Source organism: Micropterus salmoides, unplaced genomic scaffold, assembly GCF_014851395.1.
Source record: "Micropterus salmoides isolate LMB-PRFRI ecotype aquatic unplaced genomic scaffold, ASM1485139v1 Ms_hic_scaffold_1262, whole genome shotgun sequence".
In the NCBI taxonomy this organism is placed as follows: domain Eukaryota; kingdom Metazoa; phylum Chordata; class Actinopteri; order Centrarchiformes; family Centrarchidae; genus Micropterus; species Micropterus salmoides.
Genome location: NW_024040333.1, coordinates 11537 through 38540, shown reverse-complemented (window position 1 = coordinate 38540; position 27004 = coordinate 11537). Strand labels below are relative to the sequence as shown.

The window sequence follows — 27004 nt, the reverse complement described above, 5'->3', positions numbered from 1 at the left end:
GGGCAATGTTTTGCAGTGGTCTGAAGGAGAGTCATGAGAGCGTGTGGAAATAAAGGGGTTGGACAGTGGAACCATGTGCTCTCTCCTAGAGTATACTACACCAGCCGAGCCCTCCTCACACTCAAATGTTCAGAGAATACTAGAGGCTGCCAGTCAATTTCAGGTAAAATGACAATTACTTACAATAAAGTTAAAGAAGATACTGGATTAGTTTTGCTTTGCAGTTTCACCATCTGATACACACAGAGTTCCTTGTAAATCTTGAGCGCATTATCAGCAACAAACACAAATTTTTTTACTGTTACAAATTGATTGCCAGTAAAGACAAAAAGTTGTACATAATTTGACTGTAATTGTCAAAGGAACTAATGTATTTTTTACGTGAAGTCACTGACTTCCAAAAACCTAAACCTGTTCCTAAGCCATTTTATTTTTAGCCTGATACATTTTTTACCTTATCCAATTGGCTGTGAAAGGGTTTTATCAGAATTGCAGTACTTTCTCACACTACAGTATCTAAGTGTGACCACATGGATGATCATGTGATTCTTCTGTGGAAGTAAAAATACAAACAACCAGAACTAGAGGTGTGAAGTTTGAACCCAACAGCAGCTGTTTACTCTTTATACAATATAGTTGATAGTCATGGCATTTTAATTCAGTGTCAATTAATTATTAGTAGTCAGTTGGCAACATGGCGCATCAAAGCCATGGCAGATGCCACTATGATGCAGAAACAGCTGTAAAAAGTATAAAATACATAACATGATTGATTTATTTAAATTCAGAAAGACAGGTTCTATCACAGTGAACTACAAAATCTTCAAGTTGTTCTGATCTTCTCACTTTAGACAGTTTCACCATTCAGTGGAACAAACATCTTACTTAATGATGAGATGAGTAGCTCTGAGAGGGAAGTGAAGTTGCCCAGTTGTTTACACTCAGGATCAGTTTTCCATACAGGCTTAAATTAACTACACAGCTGCACCACACAAAAGGGGAGGCAGGGGTTTGTGTTCCTATACTTCATTTTTGTGACGATCAATTTAAGTTTTAGATTTTGAAGACAAAAAGTTCACACATTCTGGTTTGTTACTCCTTCAACAGGCTCTTTTAGGGTTAGGAGTGACTTATTTAGGATTGAGGTTAGAATTACAATCACATTAAGATTAAGGGTACTGATTGAGCACACATGCCTGTAATAATATTAACTTTATTTGCATAGCACTTTTCTAAATAGGGTTTAAGTGATTATTGCTAAACAAATAGAGAAAAACAATAAAATTGCTAAAATACATAGATTACAAGAAAAAAAATTAAGCAAAACACAAAATGAAATAGTAAAACAGTGATGAAGATATAAAAAATATGTTGGCTATTTTTAAGAGTTAGGGCAATAATTCTAAACTTGTATGGCCTGTGGCACCTTTCTGGTTTCTAAGGCAATGTCTTGTCTATTTTAGTTATGCACACTTTTGAAATTCTAGTACTACTAATCATTTTTAAAAATCTCGTGTAGCATTATCTGTTTATCAACGTCTGAGAAACCCTGTGCATGCACATCAGCATGTTCACTCATTTGACAGCTTGAGATTGTATTCAATGCCTATATGCTGGCCTTATCTCTTGTAGTTTCTGCGTGTGGTGGATGCATGTGCTGCCTTTATGAGCAAGTCTCTGCACCTAGAGAGTTGTATTGGGATCCTGAATCTTGCTGAAAACCATGCCCTACCGGCTTTGAAGACCAGGGCTCAGGACTACATAACCTCTCAGTTCTCCCAAGTAGTCCAGCAGCAGGACTTCCTGGAGCTGCCAGCAGAGTCACTGGAGGTGATCCTGCAGAGGGACGACCTTGATGTGAAGTGTGAGGAGTGTGTTTTTGAGGCACTCATGCACTGGGTGAGAGCCCAGCAGGATGAACGCTATCCTTTACTGGCCAGGTTGCTTTCACATGTGCGACTGCCATTGTTGGAGCCTGCGTACTTTGTTGAAAAAGTGGAATCAGATGAACTGATTCGCCGTTGCAGTGAGGCCTTTCCTCTTTTGCAAGAGGCCCGCACCTATCACCTCTCCGGCAGGGAGGTCAGTATACAGGGAACTAATGTTATTTTACAAAATCCTAGCATGCTGCTTTGGAAACGTTACTGGCAAAATCTACTATCCTATAAAATATTCCATATTACAAACTCCTTTTTTGCAGGTATTTGATTTTATGATACAATTACTGCTGTGTGTCATTGTTTTATTGTTTACTGTGGTTTGTACATGTATAACACATTTATAGGTGGTCTCTGAACGAACCAAGCCTCGCGTGCAGCACTTTCTATCAGAGGTGTTCCTGATAATTGGAGGATGCACTAAAGATGAACGCTTCATTTCCACTGTCACCTGTTTGGACCCCCTTAGACGCAGCAGGCTGGAGGTTGCCAGGCTTCCAATCACAGAGATGGAGGACGAATCCCAAAACAGAAAATGGGTGGAGTTTGCCTGCATCACTTTCCGCAATGAAGTGTACATTTCTGGTGAGAGAAGGCTTAGTTGCTGTGATATGTATAGGTGAAAGGGAAATTGTTCAGCACCTACTGTTTATATATCTGCCAAGTTATTGTTTCTATATGTCCTCTCATCGAGTATTAATTTTCCTTGGATCTTCATCATGTAAACAGGTTGTTGTAAATGTTTCTATGCTTCTGATATTTAAATGTGATGTTGTTTTAATCAGTGAATCCATGGTGTTCCACTGAACAAAACAAAATGAAGACGTGAGACCATCTGCAGCAAAAGTTCATGTGGTTTTTAGGTGTTTCCCAATTTAGGAACTGACACCTCAGTCATGGTTACTTTAGTTGTTCAGCGACACGTATGCTGTGAATGTTCAGAATAGATCGTGGGATTTTACATCTTGAATCAGAATTGTGGGTGGCCCAATGTAGAGCACAGATTTAGTAATTGCATCAGTGTTCTTGGACAAATGTCTGTATATGTTTTCTAAAATGATCCTGTTGTTGCAGGAGGTAAAGAGACACAGCATGATGTTTGGAAATATAATGGCGCCCTGGACAAGTGGATCCAGATTGAGAGTCTGATGACTGGGCGCTGGAGACACAAGATGGCAGTCCATGGGGGGAAGGTGTATGTAATGGGTGGATTTGATGGAGTTCAGAGACTCGCTAGCGTAGAGGCCTATGATCCCTTTCACAATCGCTGGACACAGGTAAACATGAATGCTATATTAATGTGTTACCTTTGTGTAACTTTACACCAAATGTTCCTTAAAGCGGCCATAATTAATATTTTCCAAATAACAATAATTTCATGTATGTGAAAGGTGAGGGAAGGTAGAGAACAGAGAATTATAACCCTAATCTGCAGTTCCACTGAGAACTACAGAGCGTTTTTCAGCTCATTGTTATAGTTTCATATCCCATAACTTTACTAGTTTCCTTTCTCCGCTCTCCACACAAAGTTAGTGACTAGCTGGTGAGTAGTGCATTTGGCAGCTAAAGAGCCAAATACATCCATCAAGGGAAGACCAAAACAGAGCTACAAGGAGAATTAATACTGCACTTACATTTATCAGGTGGCAAAAAACACAACTCCATATGAATCCTAATGTTGTGTCATGTCTGCTAGATGTGGAAATAGGCAACTGTTTGCTAACAATCATTTGATTTCACAATTTCAACTTTGTGAGGAGGTGTCAATGTTGCGTTTACATTTCATAACAACATATTTCATGTCACTCAATACTGAATAAAGCTTTTTGGGAAAAATTTATTATAATTATTATAAAATGAAAATGAAGACCTTTAAAACTTTAAAACTCAATTGATTTTGAATAATTTCTTAAATAACTTCACAAATTATTGTTTCATTTATATAATTTCCACAATTTTTGTGATGTAATTATTTGTAATTATAATTATTTATTTAACACTGAACACTTTTCCATTATAACCTTGTTAATTACAGTATTATTTTTGTGTACATTTGGTGTTAAATACTGTACATTTGATGCTCCATAAAGTGTACTGCTTTAAACAATATTTAATATCACGTATATCCTGCTATGCCTGTTTGTCTGTGCTCCATATACTTACTTCAATGCCCTTCTGGCTGTACTTGCAGGTGACTCCTCTTGCAGTCGGTGTGAGCTCCTTTGCAGCTGCAAGCTTTGACAAATGGATCTATGTGATTGGTGGCGGGCCAAATGGAAAGCTGGCAACTGATCAGGTCCAGTGTTGGGAACCTGGGACAGACATCTGGGAACTACGGGCACCCATTCCCATCGAAACCAAATGCACTAATGCAGTCACATTCAACAACTGCATCTATATAGTTGGTAAGTTGATGGTTGTGATTAATTAAGTACAGTACTTAAGGACAAATTTTAAGTATTAGTACTTTAGTACAGTATTTTCATTTCATGCTGATTTTTCTACTTCCAACTAATCCTACAATTATTTGATCTTTTTAGTTTCTAGTTACTTTACAATTTAAAACTTTACATACAAAACATAGGAGTTTATAAAATGTGATGCAGTATATTAAATAGATATACATAGCTTTACCTCAACCAACTAAAACCGTGAAATGCTACATTCAGATGAATAGTAATTCACACAAATAATATTCATTCACAGGGCATTTATCTGTGTTATCATATTTTGATATTTTAAATACATTTTAATGACTTGTGAACTTCTACTGAAATTGCAGGATAATTATTTTTATATTGCTATACCTTTACTTGAATAAAGGATCTAAATACTTCTTCCATCACTGTACATTGGTGGATTTATATTTGGAGTATGGTTAAGTGTTTGTTGCCAAAAATATATATATATATATGAAGGGTTTCATTTCAAAATGAGATGACCACAGTGTGGAAAAAGTAGTGTAGACACCAACTCTTCAAAAATTATCTCTGGCATTAAGAGTTCATTTGCAAAAACAGGTATCTCTGTTTTTATTTATTTTTCTAAATAATGTTTTTTTGTGTGTGTTCTCTGGGAATTATCAATCAAACTGGTATTTGGTTATTAATTTTTAAGAATGGCATGAATCTGTTCTTGCAAATGCTGAATGTTTTTCAAGAATGTGCTCATCTGTCTGGTAAATTGTTTGAGAAACGGATTTGCATATACAGTAAATAAATGGGAAGTGTATGTGTATATGTAAAAACCTTATGTTACAATTAAATTACTCATTCTCTGTCTGCTTCCAGGGGGTGCCATGCACGCCATGTACCGCTACTCGCCTCTGTCAGACTCCTGGTCCCTTGTGACCCGTCTGGGGGAGAGGGCAAGCTGCGCCATCGCCGCTTGTAACAACAAACTTTTCATCACTGGGGACGGGACAACAAGAACCAAGTTATCTCCACAGTGATGTGCTGGGACGTTGGCCGGGGAGTGCTGACGGAGGAGTGTGTTTTACCTATGGGCGTGTCGCACCATGGCAGTGTGACACTCATGAAGTCCTACACACACATACACAGAATAACACCTACTTCAGAGAGCCAATGACACATGCTTCTGTGAGGAGGACATTATTGTTGATGAAAGAATGGATTGAAAAGGAAAAGTGAAAGAGTGATGAAAAGGGGGATTGTTTTTGTGTACATAACTATGTTAATTTTATGACACTTTTAAATATGAGGAGTTGGTCAATAGCAGCCATGTTATATTACAGCAGCAATTGTTGAAACTTGATTTTATAACAGTAATAATAGATGAACACAGAATTGGTTGAATACCACAAAATACAATGTTTCAAGGCTTTTACAGTTAAAAATCATTAACATAAAGAATACAAAAACGTGCTATGCTGTAAAACGTTGCTGACGGAATGGATGTGATAAATTACATAAATCCATATTAATAACTGAAAATATGCATATCAACACTATAGGTGTGACTTTCATTGCATTGAGGAACCAAACTGAAGCCCTATAGGCTAGCACCTGCTGATTTTTATTCACACGTGCGCGCGAGCACACACAAACGCACACACACACACACACAGACACACACACACACAGACACCATGTCTTTGTGACAGTTTGTCTATTCTCCTGTGAACACTGCCATCAAGTGGTGAACATAAATATGTGTTTTATTCAAACAAATACTACTAATAATAATATGAATATCATTTATTATGTTTCATCTAAAACAGAAATTATTTCCGCACACTGTAACAACCTTTGAGTCAAACAAATCACTGTAAGTAGACCACTGGTTTTATACATCTACTAGTGTACTGACGGGTATTTTTCGAATCTTGATACCTTACATTCCAGCTTTAGACACAACCATAACAAGAAATGAATCCGGGATGATACCAGGTAACCGACTTTTCAGTCGAGCTTCTGGTAAATTTTGAGACAACAGACTGGCATCAAGGTTACAGTAATGAAAGTTATAAAATCGTCATATCAAACGCTGATATGGAGAAATGTGATGTCGCCTCAATACTAAAGTTGGTAAATATACTATTATTAAAATAAACGGTGCCTACAAAACTATGCCACACCTTAATCAAACCTGTCGGTGCAGACTGAAAGTTTTACTCTACGAAAGAGGCAGGCTATGTGGAGAGACTGAAAGCACTCATGCTTGAGGAGGTGTCAACCTGACACGCCTGTTTAATATTAACCTTTGCTGGTAGGCCTACTCTCGACTGTCGAAAGGCTAGAAGGAGTATCAACATGATCTCTTCGACTTACTCCTACTGGAAAGGACGAGATAGACCGGTTTAGGGCCACAGGTACAAGACACCTTCGAAGAGAAAGTGAAAGAAAATGCTAAGGCAGCGCAGCGTATTGTTCTGATTTTCTGAAATGGCTCGTTATTTCATGTCCTTTTTCATCTTGACCTCCTGCCGAGGTGAGTTTTTCTTTTTTTATGTTTATGCTGATTTGTTGAACTTGTTGTGTGGGCATGAAAACTACACTTCAGACCTTCTGGCAGGCCTGACCGAGATGTTAATGATTTATCCAAAGTTGAGTTCCTAAGTCCATATTTTCTCACAGCAGATACAAATAAAATAAAAAGTATGCCAGTGGTATACATTAGTTAGTACTGATTTATGTTTCTGAACTCCTTCAAATACTATTTAATAAATAGTATTGATTAATACTTCTTGATTTATAGCCTAACTGAGGCTATTATAGGAATACAGCATTACTTCTGAATACTAACCCAGGTGAAAAAGAAATATACTTAAGTAGCACTTTATTTGGATGCACTTATCATATTTTAATTGTACTATACTAAGTGTATATTAAGTGTGTTGTTTTAGAACAACTTAAAGTATGTTAAGTGTCATTTTAGAAATACTTATTCAACTTTAAGATAATTGCAATATATGTATTTTAATATACTTAGTTGTGTTAAAATGGACCTATTTTAAGTATCTTTACTGTAATTTAAATATACTTCTTTAAAATGAACTTGAAATACCCTTTTGTGCTAAACTTGAAGACTTTAAATATATTTTAAATGTGTTCTCTGAACATTTTTATTAGCATTTCAGTGTATTAGTAATTTATTACTAGTATACTCCAAGAGCCACTGTTAATATCTTGGGAAGCTTCTTTATGAAACCATTCAGTATGAGAATAATGCATTATTAATGCATTAAAAATATCTTGCAAAATGCTCTTTTTAATAAAAATCAGTTAAAAAAAAGTATTTTACAACACACACACATACAGACAACTAAAAACTTGTAAAACGTGTACATTACAAAAATAAATTCCTGTACATTAAAAGGTGCAGCAGCATTTAACACATCTTGAGCAAAATAAATAATCAAATAAAATAAAATCAGTAAAATGATGACATATGACCAGTATCACTGAAAAGTACACTATACACATCCCATCATTAATGTTACCCATGGGGGTCCCTCATGCGGTTTGGACACTGGGCACGCCTCAGATGACCTCATGGCAAACTGTGCCACTTGACACCATATGTGCCACTTCTGGAAACTGCTTTAACACACAGCATCTGTGGAAGGGAAAAAGAAATATTTTGTTTATATCAAAGCAATATTACCTCTAATTAACTAACTACCATTGTGTGATTTTTTATTTTGTTTAAAGTTGCTGAAACACAATAAGAACTTCATGTCTAACTGTTCTGATGATGCTAACCGTTTAGGTTCAGGTGAAATGGTTTTCCACAAGGGACCCCTCCCAGTTAATGCTCAGTTCTTCCATTACAACGTGATCAAAAACATTACATAAACACTACTGTACATTCAGCCAAGGAGCTGTATATGATAAAAGGTTATAAAACAGGTACAACAAATAACACAAACTTGCTTAACAACTGTGCTGTCTACATGTCATTTCACATAAACACAGCAGTCAATTTGTGAAGTACAAAAGTAGCCAATTACTTAATGTATAACAATATTTTTAATATAATTATTTTATCTCAAGAATATTTGTTTATTTAGTCTGACCCCATTGACATGTAGTGAGCGCAAAAACAGTAATGGTGTGCAGGAGCCAGACATACCTATGAGCACATTGTTGTGAGGGTCCAGCTGGTCCTTTGAGATTTTCCTGGCCTCTAAGCCCTCTGAGTGAGGCAACAATCCCAGGAAGCTCTAAAAGAAAAGAAATGCAGTTGCAAATGAGTTTAAATATTCAGTTAGGCCAGTACTTCCACCTAGTTTAGTTCTTCATTTGCGTATCATTATAAACACTGTAATTCTGTTCTTATAGCAAATCTTTATTATTATTCTTTATTTAATTTTCTTGAGCTAAGGCAGGAAGTTCCAACTCTGGGTTTAGCATTAAGTTGTTTAAAGTTGGCAAAGGGTAGGTTCAACTTTTAAAAGTTACAGGATCTATGACCATACAAATGGACATAAAGTTGACCAGTATTTCATACAACATCACATTTTATTATATTGTGTAGTCTGCCATTTCAGGACACAAAAACATTATAATTATATACTAAAACAATTCTCACATACCCTTGTACACTTTAACATTGCTGTTATAACAGAGTTATTGGTCACTGTAATGGTTAACGTTACCCCCTCCATGGTTGCAGTGAAGAAAAATCTCTAAAAAACAGTGTACCTTTAGAATGAATTTAAACCAAAATGACAACTGTGGTGATGTCTTTACAGACTATATGGGCAGGAATAATGATTATAGTGACCAATAATTTACTGTAAACATGGACATGTAAGTAAGGTAGACTATAAAAATGTGAACCTATTCTTTAGCACACAGACAGCAGCATATTAGCATTTATTACTCTGATAAAGACCTCACTGGTCATTTTAACAGTGCAAAAGCAGAATTGAAGGCTCATACACACACATTCACAGGCCTGCCTTGTTAAAATCTCATGCATCAAATTCCAGCAACAGGGTTACTGAGATTTTACATTACCAAAATTTTAGTAACATTAAAAACTGCCTTACAGCAAAATCAATACATTACAGTAACGTTAATTGCGTTACTTTTGTAACGTGTTACTCCCAACACTGTTTAAGGCAGACGAAAGTTGCTGTCTCGATTATGAAGCTATTAAAGAGGTGGTATTGTGCTCATTTTCAGGTTCAAAATCTTAATTAGGGGTTGTACCAGAACAGGTTTACATGGTTTAATTTTGAAAAAACACCATATTTTTCTCATACTGCACATTGTTGCAGCTTCTCTTTTCAACCCACGTATTAAGTAAATTAAAGGAAACCTAAGAAACAAAATGATTTCTGGCCAAAAATACAGTAACACATTATCTTTCGTGAAGCGGACTTTCACGCGATGTGACTGGAGCCCTTTAAAGGGCTCTGGCACTGTGCTAGTGGGCTGGGCGGGAGGGCACACTTCCCCCCTGTGTACACGTGTTTACTGTTTACACACAGAAACAAGTATAACTACATTATGATTTAAAGTATGCTTGTTACTATACGTTGTTGTTTGTTTGTTAAGTTAACAACATGTGCTGCTTCCTTCTTGGCCAGGTTACCCTTATGGAAGAGAACTCTGATCTCAACTAGCTATTTACCTGATTTTGAAAAATATATTTTAATGTTAAAAAAATATTAAATATTAAAATATAAAAATATATATTTTAGTTTTCCTTCTGGAAATCAGTCTGAAACATGTGGCAATTACATAAATAATTACAATATTTTGCAGTAGCCTACACAATTAGCATATTTGGCATAAATATATTTGTAACCCAGTGTAATTGTTTAACAATGTACTTCCACAAAGTACACCTAAATAGTATTTACTAAGAGTTAAATTAAATATTTTTAATAAGTAGACTAAAATGTTGTGAAAAATATGCTTTTATTTAAGCATATTTATTAAAAGTTTAATTAAGTATATATTTATTACCAATTTATTCAAAGTATATAAGAGAAGTATGTTAAAGCTCTGGAGAATATATCTTTAATATACTTTTAGTAAGCATGTTAGAAGTATGAATGTACTATAAGCATACTATGTGAATTTCTAGTACATTTTCAATGCATTTAAGCGCACTTCTTTTTGACCTGGGAAGGAAGACCAAGAAATACAACTAATTAAAGCCTAATACTTGTGTTTTTTTTAATGTGTTACAACTTTGTATCCAAATTGACTTACCTTAAGTTTTCAGCTTATACTAAACCACATACACAACTTCAATTATACTACATGCTACATACTTAAGTTTACTGTCACATAACAAAGAGAAACAATAATTCTGAGAATCAAGGGAATATTTGGCAATGTTGCTTGAAAAATTACATTGAATTGATTAAATATAATTGAAACCTCATTAAAGGTTGTTAAGTAGACCATGAGCCAAAAATATTTTGTCAAACCACAAATTATTTCCTTGGTCAAGAACAAATAAGCACACATACAGTATATTAAAAGGTGTTTACACACGAACCCTAGCACCTATTTCCAGGAAAAACACCTAAAATAACATACCCAAAATTAATCAGTAATAGCTCCTCAACCACTAGCCCTAGATGCATAATTCTGGTCTCCTTTGAAAGGTCAGAAGCTAAGGAACATAAATCCATTGTACATTAACATATTTATTTTACCATAACAGACTACATGGAGATCAAATACAGAAAAAAAGCTATATTTTAAAGCAATAAACCATCAAAACCATCATAAGGTAAATTATAATGCACCTGGAATACAACTGTAACTGTAAATCTGATGAAAAGAAACTAATATACAACCGTTATTACACAATCTTTCAAAAACATACCAGGCGAATGTCCATGTTTTGGCCATATTTACTGTTTAAATGTTCACTTTTATTGGGATAATCTTCAAGATATTATTTCTCTCCATACAACCACATTCCCAATAACATAAAGCTTCCAAAGCATTGAAATATTGATAAAAACAGTCAATATTCCTGTGACCAATGCATGCTCCCATGCTTTACAGGCCACAGCTTGAGAACAGAACTTCTAAAAGGCTCTTTTTGTTCATCTCGACGAGACGAATCTGTACATTTCCTGGATGTCTGTGTAGCTCCTACGGTACGCCAGCAGAGGCCGATAAAGAGCGCCTCCGCCAAACCAAACTCTTCTTCTCTCCTTCAATCTGACGACAGAAATGAAACTTAAGGCTTGTGCAAACTACGCGATTATCAGCGTCGGCCGATGGCCGTGCCGTTCACACTACATAACTTGCCGTCTTGTGACAGGAGTCTTGAAGTCGTTGTGGCATTCACACTACCTGACTGATAGGTGATAGGTGGTCACACACTACACCAGCTGACAGCGACTCTGTCACCCCAGGCTGGTCTCCAAACCACGTTTTGTCAAGAAAACACACGTGAAATGTGAAACGGAAATGGAAAATGACGTGAATCTACACATCTGTTGTTTGTTATTATAAAGATACAAATTATAAAGACAAAAAATCTGTGTAAAAGAATGGATTAGCACACTCAGGTAGCAGGGATTGTCTGTGCTACAGAGAGCTGGAGGGGAGTAAAAAGTGTTTTGCGGTGAAAAAGTAGCTGCCTGCTCTCATTGACTGGATGTGGATGTCGAGTCCGCCAGATATTTGGCATGCTAGATATCTGGCAGACATCAGCGATGTGTCAGAAATGTGTCGGGGAGCCATTTTGATGCATCCTTGAGTTGTTCACACATAAGGACTGGTGATCGCCGATCAACCCCCGATCACAGCCTGGCGCAGTGTTGGCAAGACTAAACCTTATAACTTTTAGATTTTATTGGATTATATTAGATTGTGTACCTGATAAATTGGCAGTTTTATCAGATGTGTATTCCTGAGTTCTTGAGTTGTGTCTATGTTTCTGTGTCTAGTTGCTGGACAGTCTCCAATATATGCGCTCAAGGGGCAGGAGGTCAACTTCAAGCCAGCCATCACTGGACAACCTAAGGAAATTCTGTGGAAATATAAAGGCAACAAAGTAGTAGAGTTTAATGGCAATGAGGAACAGGTGTACCACCCATATGAAAAAAGGATCACTCTTGACTGGATCTCTGCAGAGCTCAATATCGCTAAACTCAGATATGAAGACACCGGATACTATGATTGGAAGCATACATAAACCAAGAGTTGAAACGTTCAACTTTTCTATTGGAGGTCATTGGTAAGTTTTTTTTACTAACTTTTTTAACATAGTGGTTGTATACAGTTAATTGATGAACATTGGTACCTGCATTCTGCAGCTGGAAGTTGATGTGTTGCTATAGCAATTCCATATCTTTGAATTCATGAAGGTATAAAGATATGGTGTATAACAGAAAGAAATTGTTTAGCCACACACGCAGAACTTAACAGAACATAAAAGTCTGACATTTGGGAAACAGTGTCCACTCTGATGCACCATGCATCATCGATAGAAAAGTATGCCTCCTCTCATCTTGCCAGAGTCTCCGGAGCTGGAGAAACACGGATTAAAACCAACATACGCAAGAAAATACACTACCTGCAGTAAAGGAAAAAGGAGATCCTATTCCTTGATAGATTCCCAATGGCCCAAAATAGTGGTTTGCCCTTGTTTTATTGTTTTACAACTTTGCATTACAATGGATGAAACTGATACACTTAGCCTGATTCAGAAAACGTCTTAATTGTCAGAGTTCAATGCATTTAATATGAGACACTATGCATACAACAACTGTTGCTCAGTTCTTTTACCAGTTGCAATATAATATTATAGTAGAGTGGCTAAAAAACATACAACCCGAGGGTGTGGAGGCTTTTCCAGAGGACAATAGGGACTATGAAACATATAGAGGATGGTTCCGGGGAAATATAATGCAACAGACAGAAATCCTGAGGAAAACCTGCTGCAGAGAACAGAGGAGCAATCTAGCTAGAATATGTAACATTAAGCAACAAACAGTGGGGGGAAATTGCAGTGGTCAAATGTGGAAGGCTGATACAGACACACAGAGTCAAGCCTGTTCTGCTACAAAAGGTGCCTCTATCAAATATTAACCTTTCAGGTGGGGCATACATTTATGTTAATCAGTGTCAAACCATGTGACACACTAAAACAATAAAACCTGTGGTGTGGTAGTGGGGAATATATTTATAGCCACTAAGCCTTTAGCATTGTCTGTGTTTCAAGTTGTTAATTTCATCATGGGAGTCAAGCCTTTATTGAGTCTTTTGAAACAAGACAATAAAGGAAATTGGTAGTATTTGTAGTGTTTTATAAAACACAATACATCATCATGTACTGTAAACAGAGTAGCAGTATCAGAAACATCTTAGACCTCTTCAGGCTGCATGCTGGAACTGTCGCTTTCTGATCAGAATCTTCTTCTCACCTGAAACGTTGTCTCACCCACACTTAACACAACAAAGTACTGTAATTGTTATTAAATATTCCAATTGACCGCCATTTGGTGAGATTTGCATCTTGTCATATGGAAGCCCCACAAAGCATTCTTTATTCAGTCTTTATAATTATAACTTTTGCAATAACTTGTTCTTTCTGGACTTTATGCCATTTAAAGCATTGATGTGTAATGGTTCATCCATGTGACATAAGGGAATCATTTATTTTCTCATTTAGGTTTGTATTCATGGATTCATTTTCATCTGTGTTTTCATATAGACCGAGTTGCCACACCCAGAATATCCTGTGAGATGGAAGATGGCAGCAGCTCTGCAACGCTAGTGTGCTCTGCCGAGTTCAGACAGCCTCAGTCCTTAATGAAGTTGGAGTGGGATTCACATGGACATGTGCAGCCTGGCCCAAATTTCACAATATCTCTGGGAGATAAACATGATGATGAAATATACACGTGTAGGGTGAGCAACCCTCTGAGCAATGAAACAGCTACATACACTGCAAAGGATTGTTACCCAGGTAAGACTTTACTTAGGCATCAGCTTTACTGTATGTTTATTGTTTATGTTGTGGAAGTTGTCATTTCAAGTACTTTCAGAAACTGATTTACACAGGACATTTGTATAATTTACCCGCCATAAGTCATGGGTTTCATTAAGAAATAATGCATGCACTGCTGCACTGACAATAATGCTGAACTTTGATCTTTTTTTTACCAGTGGTGACAGAAAATTTAAATAAAAATGAAACACACAAATGATATATGCGCCATCTCCTTAGTAATATAATGTAATAAGAAGTTGCTACAAGTTTGAATTTTGTGTTTCTGTGCAGACAAAAGTTCATCTGCAGCACTGATTGCCAGCGTACTCACCATCGTTGTAATTATTCTACTCGTTGTAGCCATAGTGTATTGCAAACTACGCCATAAAGGTACAGTTCAAAAAGTTTCACCATAACCAGATGATCTATACAGTATATATTCACTGTATTCATATTCACTATATTCATTTCCATGTATTTGTAAAGCTATGTTTAACAGTTAAACTAAATGTAATAGTACGTAAGCCATGTATGTGCAGTACACACATGTGCATTGCACACCAGCAGCTGTTATTAGTGAATCTAATCTTCACAATGTCCATCTATCCATGCATCATCAACCGCTTATCCTGCATACAGGGTCGTGGGGATCTTCACAATGTATGAAACAAAAACATACTGTTTCTTTCTTCTTTTCTGTCCTCTCACTCTCGGTTCCAGCATGTTTTGCAAAAAGAAAGAAAGGTGATTCAGAAAACCCATCAACAAAAGGTATGATACTGTATGTTTTCAGTGGTCTATCTCAGGAGTATTGTTCTCCTATTTTCTCTCATTTTTTTGTAATTTACAGAAAATGGAAGGTTAGACGATGACCAGGTAGTCATTAAAGTAAATCGCTACCAGATGAGCATAGTGACTTTGTTTCTTGTAGCAAAAAATGAAAAAAAAACATAAAGGGTGTAACAGTTTAATTTTGACTGGTTTAGTTTTTTCATTGTGTACAGGGAGTGTTGCAGATAAGCACTAGCACATAAGCGCGTACCTCCGAAGCTACACAATCATTTTAATTTTAAAAAAGTAAGAGAGAATGTTTTCAAACGTGTAATGAGTTGCATCTAGATCAGTCAGATTTTTGGAGAAACCTTTTGGCCTATCTTGCTGTGTTAAGAAACACTTCCAAAAGTCATAATCCACTCACTGAACAAGCACCCACTGTTTTATATTGATGATACATAATGATGGATACTGGTGCATCATGTGGTCGCTGTTTAATGGACTGTTTTACTTAAAGGTGATATCGTCTAAGATCTCTTTCTTTCGTACTGGTGTTCTATTTTGTATTTCAATCTGTTTTAGGGTCAGATGAGAAGACAGCTCAGGGTGATGAAAATAGGAGTCTTCTTGAAAGAGCCCCCACACTTCCCTCTACGCAGCCACTTGGCCTTTTGCTACAAAGCAATAGGAATTTGAAGCCTAATGGCCTGGATAGAGATCACAACGAAAATGTCAATTCAGACTGGAAGACTGTCAACGGTAAAGGCTGCTGAATATTGTGCTTTATTTACAATAGTAACAAAACCTGGGTTTAAAGCAATTTGATAGGAAAAGAACTGTATTTCCAATAATGGGGAAAGAACATTATGCATTGTGTCATTTTCCCTCTAATTTGTTATTTACAAAAGAGCCACATCCAAATGACTAAAGGCAAAAGTATTTATGATATTGATTGTATAGAATATGTATTTCTGGGGGTGTATTGGGAGTATACATATGAAGGTGAATATGATGCAAAATGCAAGAGCTTGTAGACTTGATGTGAGCACTTGTACAGTACGATGTGAAAACTTGAGGTGAATTTGAAGTCAAATAAATAAAAAAACACAGTTTGTAGAAAAAATCTGTACTTGTATGTTGAAATATTCACTCGTAGAAAATATTCACACACCCGTGTTCTAAATTTGAAGTTACAATTTTTTTTTTACAAAAGTGTAGACTGATTTTTACATAAATCCAGTGACGCAATGCAGCATTTACTCATATTATTTTTTCTTTGACGTCACATTTCAACATGAAAGTTCAGATTTTTTCTACAAGCTCTCGTGTTTTTTTCTTTCTGTGACTTCAAATTCATCTCGTGTGTAAATATTTCATACAAGTGAAAATTTGAACCTACATGTACATATTTTTGTTCTGCAAGTTATCACATCATATTCTAAAAGTGCTCACATCAGTTCTACAAGCTCTCGCACTGTGCACCATATATGTACAGAACAGAATAGAGTGATGAAATTGAAATATTTTCAGGGAATGGCATGTTTCACTAATTAGAATTAATTGAAAGTATTATGGACTGAACCAGAAACCATTCCTTGTCTAATTCATATCTTCCTTTTTTTTCCTTTTTTTTTCAGCACATGATATGAGTCCACCAAAAGGTTACACTAACACGAAAATCATTTATTCTAACTTATACATGGTGTGAAGGGTGCTTCAAATTCATTTATCTGGTTATGAATGTCTTTCCAGGGTTAGTCGAACAAAGGAAACAGCAGTTTGAGAATGATGGAAACATTTCTGACAAAAAATTGCAGAAAGGTACTTTATTTTAGTAAACAAAAATAGATTGTTAGCTAACAGCTATAATTAATGCTGCAGCTAATGCTTATTTTCCTCATCGTTTAATCTATTATTGTTATATTAAATCTATTAATCTATTATATCTATTATTTTTTGTTTTAATCAGTTAATTTTAATTAATCATTTTATTTATAATATTCCAACAAATCTTCAAATACTGTAGCTTGTTTTGTTTGACCAAGTCTTAAAGCCAAAAGTGTTCAATTAACAATATAAAAAGAGAAAAGAAGCAAGTCATCACATTTGAGAAGCTGGAATCAGCAAGTGTTTGTCATTTTTGCTTCATAGATGACAAAGGTGATGCAGATGCAAATGAACCTGAACCAGCTGGTGTGGCGGACAAGGAGGATTTGGAGGTCTTCATTGAGCCTGAACAGCCAGTTTTGGAAACTGCTCTCTCTGAACCAGATTCACAACACTCAGGCAAATACAAAAGAAACTGATGCCAAGAAATGTATTAAGTGTGTGTGCTACAACAGCAAAACCTGGGTTTAAAACTTGATTACTATGGTATTACCTTTACTGGTGAGAGAACATATGCATTGGGTGGCTTTCTCTCTAATTTGTCATTATTTACAAAACAAAATATCTATCTTGTGCCTCAGCCACATGATTAAATGTCCTGACAGGGAGTGGAAAATACAACCTTCGTATATAAATCATTTTAAATATTAATAATAATGATCAAACATCCAATGGTATTTAAGATTTCTTTATTGTATCTTCTCACTTTGCCTTTTAGGGCTTACTTACATAATAGTGACTTGTGTGTATATATATATACATTTTGGGGGTATACAGTACAGAATAGAGTGATGAAATTGAGATCATTTCAGAGAATGGCATGTGTCACAAATTATAATTAACCGAAACTAATATGGACTGAACCAGGAACCATTCTTTGTTTAATTCTTATCCTTTTCTATTTTACAGCACATGGTTTAGATGTACAAGATGGGAGGCCACAAAAAGATTACACTGACACAAATGTTATTTATTATAACTTATACACGTTATTGTTATTAACATCATACATTGCTCCTTACTGGATTGTTTGACTCCCAATTACTAAGACTGCTTCTGAATGGTTTGGTCTTATTCGTGGTCTTGAATTTCTTTTTTTTTCTTTCTGTTTCAGGTTTAGATAACAAAGGTGATGCAAATGCAGACCACCTCAGTGAAGATGCTGGGAAAAAGATCCCACAGTGTGACCCCTCAGACTCTGAGAAGGCAAATGAACTTGACCCAGCTGGTTTGTTGGAGGACTCGCAGTCTAATCTGGAATCCTCCATTGCTCCTGTACAGCCAGGTTTGGAAACGACACTATCTGAGCTAGATTCAGAATAGTCACAGGAAAAAACAAACACTCAGACATAAAAAATAAAAAGTAAACATCAGGAATAAGACAGAGCCGACACTTTACTTTAAGTGCATCTATTTAGCAGTTAAACACATTTTACAGCAGGATATGCTGGGATTAACAACACCGGTAACATCTCTTTGTCTGTGTGTGTGTGTGTGTGTGTGTGTTACAATAGTAGCAAAATCTGGGTTTAAAGCAATTTGAAAGGGAAAATAATGGTGAAAGAACATTATGCATTGTGTCATTTTCACTTTAATTTGTTATTATTTACAAAACAGCCACAGCCAAATGACTAAAGCCAAAGGTATTAATGATAAATATCCTATAGAATATGTATTTCTGTAAGTGTTTGGGAGTATACATATGAAGTTGAATATGGTGCAAAATGCAAGAGCTTGTAGACTTGATGTGAGCACTTGTACAGTATGATGTGAAAACTTGTGAGGTGAATTTGAAGTCAAATAAATAAAAAAACACAGCTTGTAGAAAAATCTGTACTTGTATGTTGAAATATTCACTCAGAAAATATTCACACACCCGTGTTCTAAATTTGAAGTCACAATTTTTTTTTTTTTTTACAAAAGTGTAGACTGATTTTTACATAAATGCAGTGACAGCTGAAACTGGTAATGCAGCATTTACTCATATTATTTTTTCTTTGACGTCACATTTCAACATGAAAGTTCAGATTTTTTCTACAAGCTCTCGTGTTTTTTTCTTTCTGTGACTTCAAATTCATCTCGTGTGTAAATATTTCATACAAGTGAAAATTTGAACCTACATGTACATATTTTTGTTCTGCAAGTTATCACATCATATTCTAAAAGTGCTCACATCAGTTCTACAAGCTCTCGCACTGTGCACCATATATGTACAGAACAGAATAGAGTGATGAAATTGAAATATTTTCAGGGAATGGCATGTTTCACTAATTAGAATTAATTGAAAGTATTATGGACTGAACCAGAAACCATTCCTTGTCTAATTCATATCTTCCTTTTTTTCCCTTTTTTTTTCAGCACATGATATGAGTCCACCAAAAGGTTACACTAACACGAAAATCATTTATTATAACTTATACATGGTGTGAAGGGTGCTTCAAATTCATTTATCTGGTTATGAATGTCTTTCCAGGGTTAGTCGAACAAAGGAAACAGCAGTTTGAGAATGATGGAAACATTTCTGACAAAAAATTGCATAAAGGTACTTTATTTTAGTAAACAAAAATGGATTGTTAGCTAACAGCTATAATTAATGCTGCAGCTAATGCTTATTTTCCTCATCATTTAATCTATTATTGTTATATTAAATCTATTAATCTATTATATCTATTATTTTTTGTTTTAATCAGTTAATTTTAATTAATCATTTTATTTATAATATTCCAACAAATCTTCAAATACTGTAGCTTGTTTTGTTTGACCAAGTCTTAAAGCCAAAAGTGTTCAATTAACAATATAAAAAGAGAAAAGAAGCAAGTCATCACATTTGAGAAGCTGGAATCAGCAAGTGTTTGTCATTTTTGCTTCATAGATGACAAAGGTGATGCAGATGCAAATGAACTCGACCCAGCTGGTTTGTTGGAGGACTCGCAGTCTAATCTGGAATCCTCCATTGCTCCTGTACAGCCAGGTTTGGAAACGACACTATCTGAGCTAGATTCAGAATAGTCACAGGAAAAAACAAACACTCAGACAAATATAAAATAAAAAGTAAACATCAGGAATAAGACAGAGCCGACACTTTACTTTAAGTGCATCTATTTAGCAGTTAAACACATTTTACAGCAGGATATGCTGGGATTAACAACACCGGTAACATCTCTTTGTCTGTGTGTGTGTGTGTGTGTGTGTGTGTTTGTTACAATAGTAGCAAAATCTGGGTTTAAAGCAATTTGAAAGGGAAAATAATGGTGAAAGAACATTATGCATTGTGTCATTTTCACTTTAATTTGTTATTATTTACAAAACAGCCACAGCCAAATGACTAAAGCCAAAGGTATTAATGATAAATATCCTATAGAATATGTATTTCTGTAAGTGTATTGGGAGTATACATATGAAGGTGAATATGGTGCAAAATGCAAGAGCTTGTAGACTTGATGTGAGCACTTGTACAGTATGATGTGAAAACTTGTGAGGTGAATTTGAAGTCAAATAAATAAAAAAACACAGCTTGTAGAAAAAATCTGTACTTGTATGTTGAAATATTCACTCAGAAAATATTCACACACCCGTGTTCTAAATTTGAAGTCACAAATTTTTTTTTTTTACAAAAGTGTAGACTGATTTTTACATAAATGCAGTGACAGCTGAAACTGGTAATGCAGCATTTACTCATATTATTTTTTCTTTGACGTCACATTTCAACATGAAAGTTCAGATTTTTTCTACAAGCTCTCGTGTTTTTTTCTTTCTGTGACTTCAAATTCATCTCGTGTGTAAATATTTCATACAAGTGAAAATTTGAACCTACATGTACATATTTTTGTTCTGCAAGTTATCACATCATATTCTAAAAGTGCTCACATCAGTTCTACAAGCTCTCGCACTGTGCACCATATATGTACAGAACAGAATAGAGTGATGAAATTGAAATATTTTCAGGGAATGGCATGTTTCACTAATTAGAATTAATTGAAAGTATTATGGACTGAACCAGAAACCATTCCTTGTCTAATTCATATCTTCCTTTTTTTCCCTTTTTTTTTCAGCACATGATATGAGTCCACCAAAAGGTTACACTAACACGAAAATCATTTATTATAACTTATACATGGTGTGAAGGGTGCTTCAAATTCATTTATCTGGTTATGAATGTCTTTCCAGGGTTAGTCGAACAAAGGAAACAGCAGTTTGAGAATGATGGAAACATTTCTGACAAAAAATTGCATAAAGGTACTTTATTTTAGTAAACAAAAATGGATTGTTAGCTAACAGCTATAATTAATGCTGCAGCTAATGCTTATTTTCCTCATCATTTAATCTATTATTGTTATATTAAATCTATTAATCTATTATATCTATTATTTTTTGTTTTAATCAGTTAATTTTAATTAATCATTTTATTTATAATATTCCAACAAATCTTCAAATACTGTAGCTTGTTTTGTTTGACCAAGTCTTAAAGCCAAAAGTGTTCAATTAACAATATAAAAAGAGAAAAGAAGCAAGTCATCACATTTGAGAAGCTGGAATCAGCAAGTGTTTGTCATTTTTGCTTCATAGATGACAAAGGTGATGCAGATGCAAATGAACCTGAACCAGCTGGTGTGGCGGACAAGGAGGATTTGGAGGTCTTCATTGAGCCTGAACAGCCAGTTTTGGAAACTGCTCTCTCTGAACCAGATTCACAACACTCAGGCAAATACAAAAGAAACTGATGCCAAGAAATGTATTAAGTGTGTGTGCTACAACAGCAAAACCTGGGTTTAAAACTTGATTACTATGGTATTACCTTTACTGGTGAGAGAACATATGCATTGGGTGGCTTTCTCTCTAATTTGTCATTATTTACAAAACAAAATATCTATCTTGTGCCTCAGCCACATGATTAAATGTCCTGACAGGGAGTGGAAAATACAACCTTCGTATATAAATCATTTTAAATATTAATAATAATGATCAAACATCCAATGGTATTTAAGATTTCTTTATTGTATCTTCTCACTTTGCCTTTTAGGGCTTACTTACATAATAGTGACTTGTGTGTATATATATATACATTTTGGGGGTATACAGTACAGAATAGAGTGATGAAATTGAGATCATTTCAGAGAATGGCATGTGTCACAAATTATAATTAACCGAAACTAATATGGACTGAACCAGGAACCATTCTTTGTTTAATTCTTATCCTTTTCTATTTTACAGCACATGGTTTAGATGTACAAGATGGGAGGCCACAAAAAGATTACACTGACACAAATGTTATTTATTATAACTTATACACGTTATTGTTATTAACATCATACATTGCTCCTTACTGGATTGTTTGACTCCCAATTACTAAGACTGCTTCTGAATGGTTTGGTCTTATTCGTGGTCTTGAATTTCTTTTTTTTTCTTTCTGTTTCAGGTTTAGATAACAAAGGTGATGCAAATGCAGACCACCTCAGTGAAGATGCTGGGAAAAAGATCCCACAGTGTGACCCCTCAGACTCTGAGAAGGCAAATGAACTTGACCCAGCTGGTTTGTTGGAGGACTCGCAGTCTAATCTGGAATCCTCCATTGCTCCTGTACAGCCAGGTTTGGAAACGACACTATCTGAGCTAGATTCAGAATAGTCACAGGAAAAAACAAACACTCAGACAAATAAAAAATAAAAAGTAAACATCAGGAATAAGACAGAGCCGACACTTTACTTTAAGTGCATCTATTTAGCAGTTAAACACATTTTACAGCAGGATATGCTGGGATTAACAACACCGGTAACATCTCTTTGTCTGTGTGTGTGTGTGTGTGTGTGTGTGTGTGTGTGTGTTTGTTACAATAGTAGCAAAATCTGGGTTTAAAGCAATTTGAAAGGGAAAATAATGGTGAAAGAACATTATGCATTGTGTCATTTTCACTTTAATTTGTTATTATTTACAAAACAGCCACAGCCAAATGACTAAAGCCAAAGGTATTAATGATAAATATCCTATAGAATATGTATTTCTGTAAGTGTATTGGGAGTATACATATGAAGGTGAATATGGTGCAAAATGCAAGAGCTTGTAGACTTGATGTGAGCACTTGTACAGTATGATGTGAAAACTTGTGAGGTGAATTTGAAGTCAAATAAATAAAAAAACACAGCTTGTAGAAAAAATCTGTACTTGTATGTTGAAATATTCACTCAGAAAATATTCACACACCCGTGTTCTAAATTTGAAGTCACAAATTTTTTTTTTTTACAAAAGTGTAGACTGATTTTTACATAAATGCAGTGACAGCTGAAACTGGTAATGCAGCATTTACTCATATTATTTTTTCTTTGACGTCACATTTCAACATGAAAGTTCAGATTTTTTCTACAAGCTCTCGTGTTTTTTCTTTCTGTGACTTCAAATTCATCTCGTGTGTAAATATTTCATACAAGTGAAAATTTGAACCTACATGTACATATTTTTGTTCTGCAAGTTATCACATCATATTCTAAAAGTGCTCACATCAGTTCTACAAGCTCTCGCACTGTGCACCATATATGTACAGAACAGAATAGAGTGATGAAATTGAAATATTTTCAGGGAATGGCATGTTTCACTAATTAGAATTAATTGAAAGTATTATGGACTGAACCAGAAACCATTCCTTGTCTAATTCATATCTTCCTTTTTTTCCTTTTTTTTTCAGCACATGATATGAGTCCACCAAAAGGTTACACTAACACGAAAATCATTTATTATAATTTATACATGGTGTGAAGGGTGCTTCGAATTCATTTATCTGGTTATGAATGTCTTTCCAGGGTTAGTCGAACAAAGGAAACAGCAGTTTGAGAATGATGGAAACATTTCTGACAAAAAATTGCATAAAGGTAATTTATTTTAGTAAACAAAAATGGATTGTTAGCTAACAGCTATAATTAATGCTGCAGCTAATGCTTATTTTCCTCATCATTTAATCTATTATTGTTATATTAAATCTATTAATCTATTATATCTATTATTTTTTGTTTTAATCAGTTAATTATAATTAATCATTTTATTTATAATATTCCAACAAATCTTCAAATACTGTAGCTTGTTTTGTTTGACCAAGTCTTAAAGCCAAAAGTGTTCAATTATCAATATAAAAAGAGAAAAGAAGCAAGTCATCACATTTGAGAAGCTGGAATCAGCAAGTGTTTGTCATTTTTGCTTCATAGATGACAAAGGTGATGCAGATGCAAATGAACCTGAACCAGCTGGTGTGGCGGACAAGGAGGATTTGGAGGTCTTCAGTGAGCCTGAACAGCCAGTTTTGGAAACTGCTCTCTCTGAACCAGATTCACAACACTCAGGCAAATACAAAAGAAACTGATGCCAAGAAATGTATTAAGTGTGTGTGCTACAACAGCACAGTAGTGTTAGTGTTAACATACTGACTGTTGTATATTAGGCTACTTTAGTTTCCTTAGGTAAATGAAATGAACAAAATCTAGATGTCTTTTGCCAGCTAACAGTAAAGGCTGCTGAATGTATGCTTTCTGTTTTGGGATGTTTTATTTATATCACATATTATTGGTCACCCAACTTTTAAGCTTCAGGTTACTAATGGTATGAAAGATTGATTAGATTAGCTTTTGAGATTTAGGATTAACCTACATGTTTTACTAATTGCTTCCTGCCTCTCAGTCTTAAGGTATTTTTTGAATTTTTCATTGTTCTTAATATTTTATGTTTTTGATGATACTTTTTTATTTTTTATTTCTATGTTTTACACTTCTTTTATGATGTATTAAGTTTATAAAATATTTTGATATATTCAAATGACTTTGGATCTCGTTTTGGATAAATTTGGACAAACTATTAAACTAAGTTATAAATAATAATCTGAATTAGTAATAGAAAAAATAGTTTGGTACATTATCTTTTATTATTAATGAAGTCTTTGGGGTATATAGTATACATTGTATGCTTTTCACTGTACTGGGAAAAGTGAGGGAATGGCATGCATTGTAAACTTAATGTAATATTTTATATGTTGAACCATGGAGTGCATAGCAAGAGGTACTGCAGTAGTTTAATTTATCTACTGATTATTCTTTATAATAATCATGACAGATAGAAAAAGTACAAGTATTCTCTTGCTCATAGACAATATAATTGATCTCCACCAATAATCAGCCTTTAAGAACGACAACAGCATTTCTTATTTTTAACAGTTCAATTTAATTTATAAAAATCATACCATGTGCTGTAGGAGGATTTCACCTTATTGCTTATTTATGTCAATGCAATCTGTGGCCTAATTGGAAAATGTCTCCCGATTGATTTTAAACCAAGATAGCATCTGAACAATAAAATTCTATACTTTTTATACTAATTTTTCACTCTTTTTACTGTCTGTTTCAGAGTCAAAGAAAAAGACAGATGATGAAGAGGAAGCATAGTCACCTCCTGCTCAGTCATGTTTCCCTTTGACATAAAGGACACCACTGGTGAACACAAGAAAGATACCAACTCAGATCAGGTCAACAGAGAAACTACAGTACTGCAGAACAGTTCAGAAGGATAAGTACATGAGCAAGATTCAAACATGTCACAGGGAGAAACTGTATTAAAGAATGAGTGATGAGGTTGATTGTCAACACCTGCATGTGTTGATCAGCAGCGGCACATGCGTGTTCCTGTTGACCTCTAGCTCTTAGTAGAGAGTCTCTCTTCATAGACTGGTTTGGTGGTGTATAATGGGAAAAAAAATGCTGATGTCACCATTATTTGTGCATGGTTGACTTACTGCTGCTGGTTAACTGCAGTTACCTGCCTGTTAGATCATCTCTGGCTGCCTCCAATGCGCTGCACAACATGGGTTATTTGTCCTTGTTTGTTATATGCCTTTCAAGAGTCTCCAGATACTGGTGGTAAGACCAGGCAGGACTCAGATGAGTCTGAGCAGCAGTCAGACAGCAGCTCAACAGAGCCAGATAAAAGTGAGGGTGAAACTGCTGAAGATAAAAATGAGATACAGTGTGCCCAAGAAAAGAAAAGCCAGACGATGAGAGCCTGAATGAGGCTGAAGGGAGACAAAATTTTTTTTATCAATTTAATAGCACATTAGCACTTATAAATCTCATGCTACATCTTTTGAGTCTACATGTTAGGGCGACACTACAGTTTAACACAAATAACCACTATTCTTATTAATCTCATATTGTGACTTTACTCATAAGGACTACTTGGTGGTGTAATGGAAATATTGTAAGTAAAAAGTAAAAAACAACAGACATTTGCCCATTTTAGAATCAAAATGCTTTATTAAAGGTGTAAAATTATGTTATGATGCTGTACACACATTTGAAAGTAACCCCTGCACCCACTTTTAAAAATGTAATTTTTAATTTACATTTAATTTTAATCACTCACTCATTTATTATTATTGAGACCAGCTTGTTTCTGTGAATGCATTGCTGTGGTGAAATTGTTCAGAGCTCAGTGTATATTTGTCATTATTGATTATTCATTAATTATTTGTAATTACTATCCATGACACTACAGATTTTATTTGTATTTTGTTTACTGTTCTTTTGCCACAGTTTTTGCTGATGATAGTGTGTGGGAATTGTTTGATTAGTAAAGGCCAGTGTGAGATTTGTGAGTTGTTTATTTCCAGTCTTTTTGTTATAAAATACTTAAAAAATATATAAATTGGGTGGTGATGGTGGATAAGACACATGCTTTGGTGTGAGAGACCTGTGCTCAATTCCCCACTGTGACACATATACCAATGTGTCCCTGAGCAAGACACTTTACCCCTAGTTGCTCCAGAGCCATGATATACTTAGCGAACTGACAGCTAAGCACAGCAAATCCATAACACATACTTGACAGGTGATAGGTAAGTAACTGTAAGAACATTTTTATATCAGTAGGGGGCAGTGTCATACCTCTAGTCAGAGACAGATTTTTAGACACTATAAATTAGTAGTTTTTTTAGGATC

General features: G+C 35.1%; 2 protein-coding genes across 6 annotated transcripts; both read left to right on the top strand.

Moving 5' to 3' along the window:
• Positions 1-73: 73 nt before the first annotated feature.
• Positions 74-5532, top strand: LOC119900126 (kelch-like protein 6). The gene is made up of 6 exons (XM_038714887.1): positions 74-163; positions 1633-2082; positions 2285-2522; positions 3012-3214; positions 4129-4342; positions 5228-5532. Exons 1-6 carry the CDS (start codon positions 74-76, stop codon positions 5386-5388), a joined length of 1356 nt encoding a protein of 451 aa, XP_038570815.1. The 3' UTR covers positions 5389-5532.
• LOC119900125 lies at positions 5524-26657 on the top strand. 5 transcript variants are annotated; one of them, XM_038714882.1, is made up of 21 exons: positions 5524-6887; positions 12331-12620; positions 14100-14354; positions 14670-14768; positions 15099-15149; positions 15735-15911; positions 16790-16813; positions 16905-16973; positions 17304-17438; positions 18154-18324; positions 19398-19421; positions 19513-19581; positions 19912-20010; positions 21092-21115; positions 21207-21275; positions 21606-21740; positions 22456-22626; positions 23716-23739; positions 23831-23899; positions 24230-24364; positions 25419-26657. In XM_038714882.1, the coding sequence occupies exons 3-21, from the start codon at positions 14132-14134 to the stop codon at positions 25454-25456; spliced, it is 1806 nt and encodes a 601-aa protein (XP_038570810.1). In that variant the 5' UTR covers positions 5524-6887; positions 12331-12620; positions 14100-14131; the 3' UTR covers positions 25457-26657. The 5 variants fall into 5 exon arrangements, with proteins under 5 accessions (XP_038570810.1, XP_038570809.1, XP_038570811.1 ...); XM_038714881.1 differs by having other exon boundaries at positions 15018-15149; XM_038714883.1 differs by lacking the exon at positions 14670-14768.
• The last annotated feature ends 347 nt before the right edge of the window (positions 26658-27004 follow it).

Excerpts from the sequence above, each read along its gene's own strand:
- LOC119900125 (XM_038714881.1), top strand. The coding sequence starts at position 14,132 with ATGGAAGATGGCAGCAGCTCTGCAACGCTAGTGTGCTCTGCCGAGTTC. Across the intron at positions 14,769-15,017 it reads TTGCAAACTACGCCATAAAG|GGTCGTGGGGATCTTCACAA; the intron begins GTACAGTTCAAA and ends TCCTGCATACAG. Across the intron at positions 16,814-16,904 it reads TGATATGAGTCCACCAAAAG|GGTTAGTCGAACAAAGGAAA; the intron begins GTTACACTAACA and ends ATGTCTTTCCAG.
- LOC119900126 (XM_038714887.1), top strand. The coding sequence starts at position 74 with ATGTGCTCTCTCCTAGAGTATACTACACCAGCCGAGCCCTCCTCACAC. Across the intron at positions 2,083-2,284 it reads ATCACCTCTCCGGCAGGGAG|GTGGTCTCTGAACGAACCAA; the intron begins GTCAGTATACAG and ends ACACATTTATAG. Across the intron at positions 2,523-3,011 it reads CAATGAAGTGTACATTTCTG|GAGGTAAAGAGACACAGCAT; the intron begins GTGAGAGAAGGC and ends CTGTTGTTGCAG.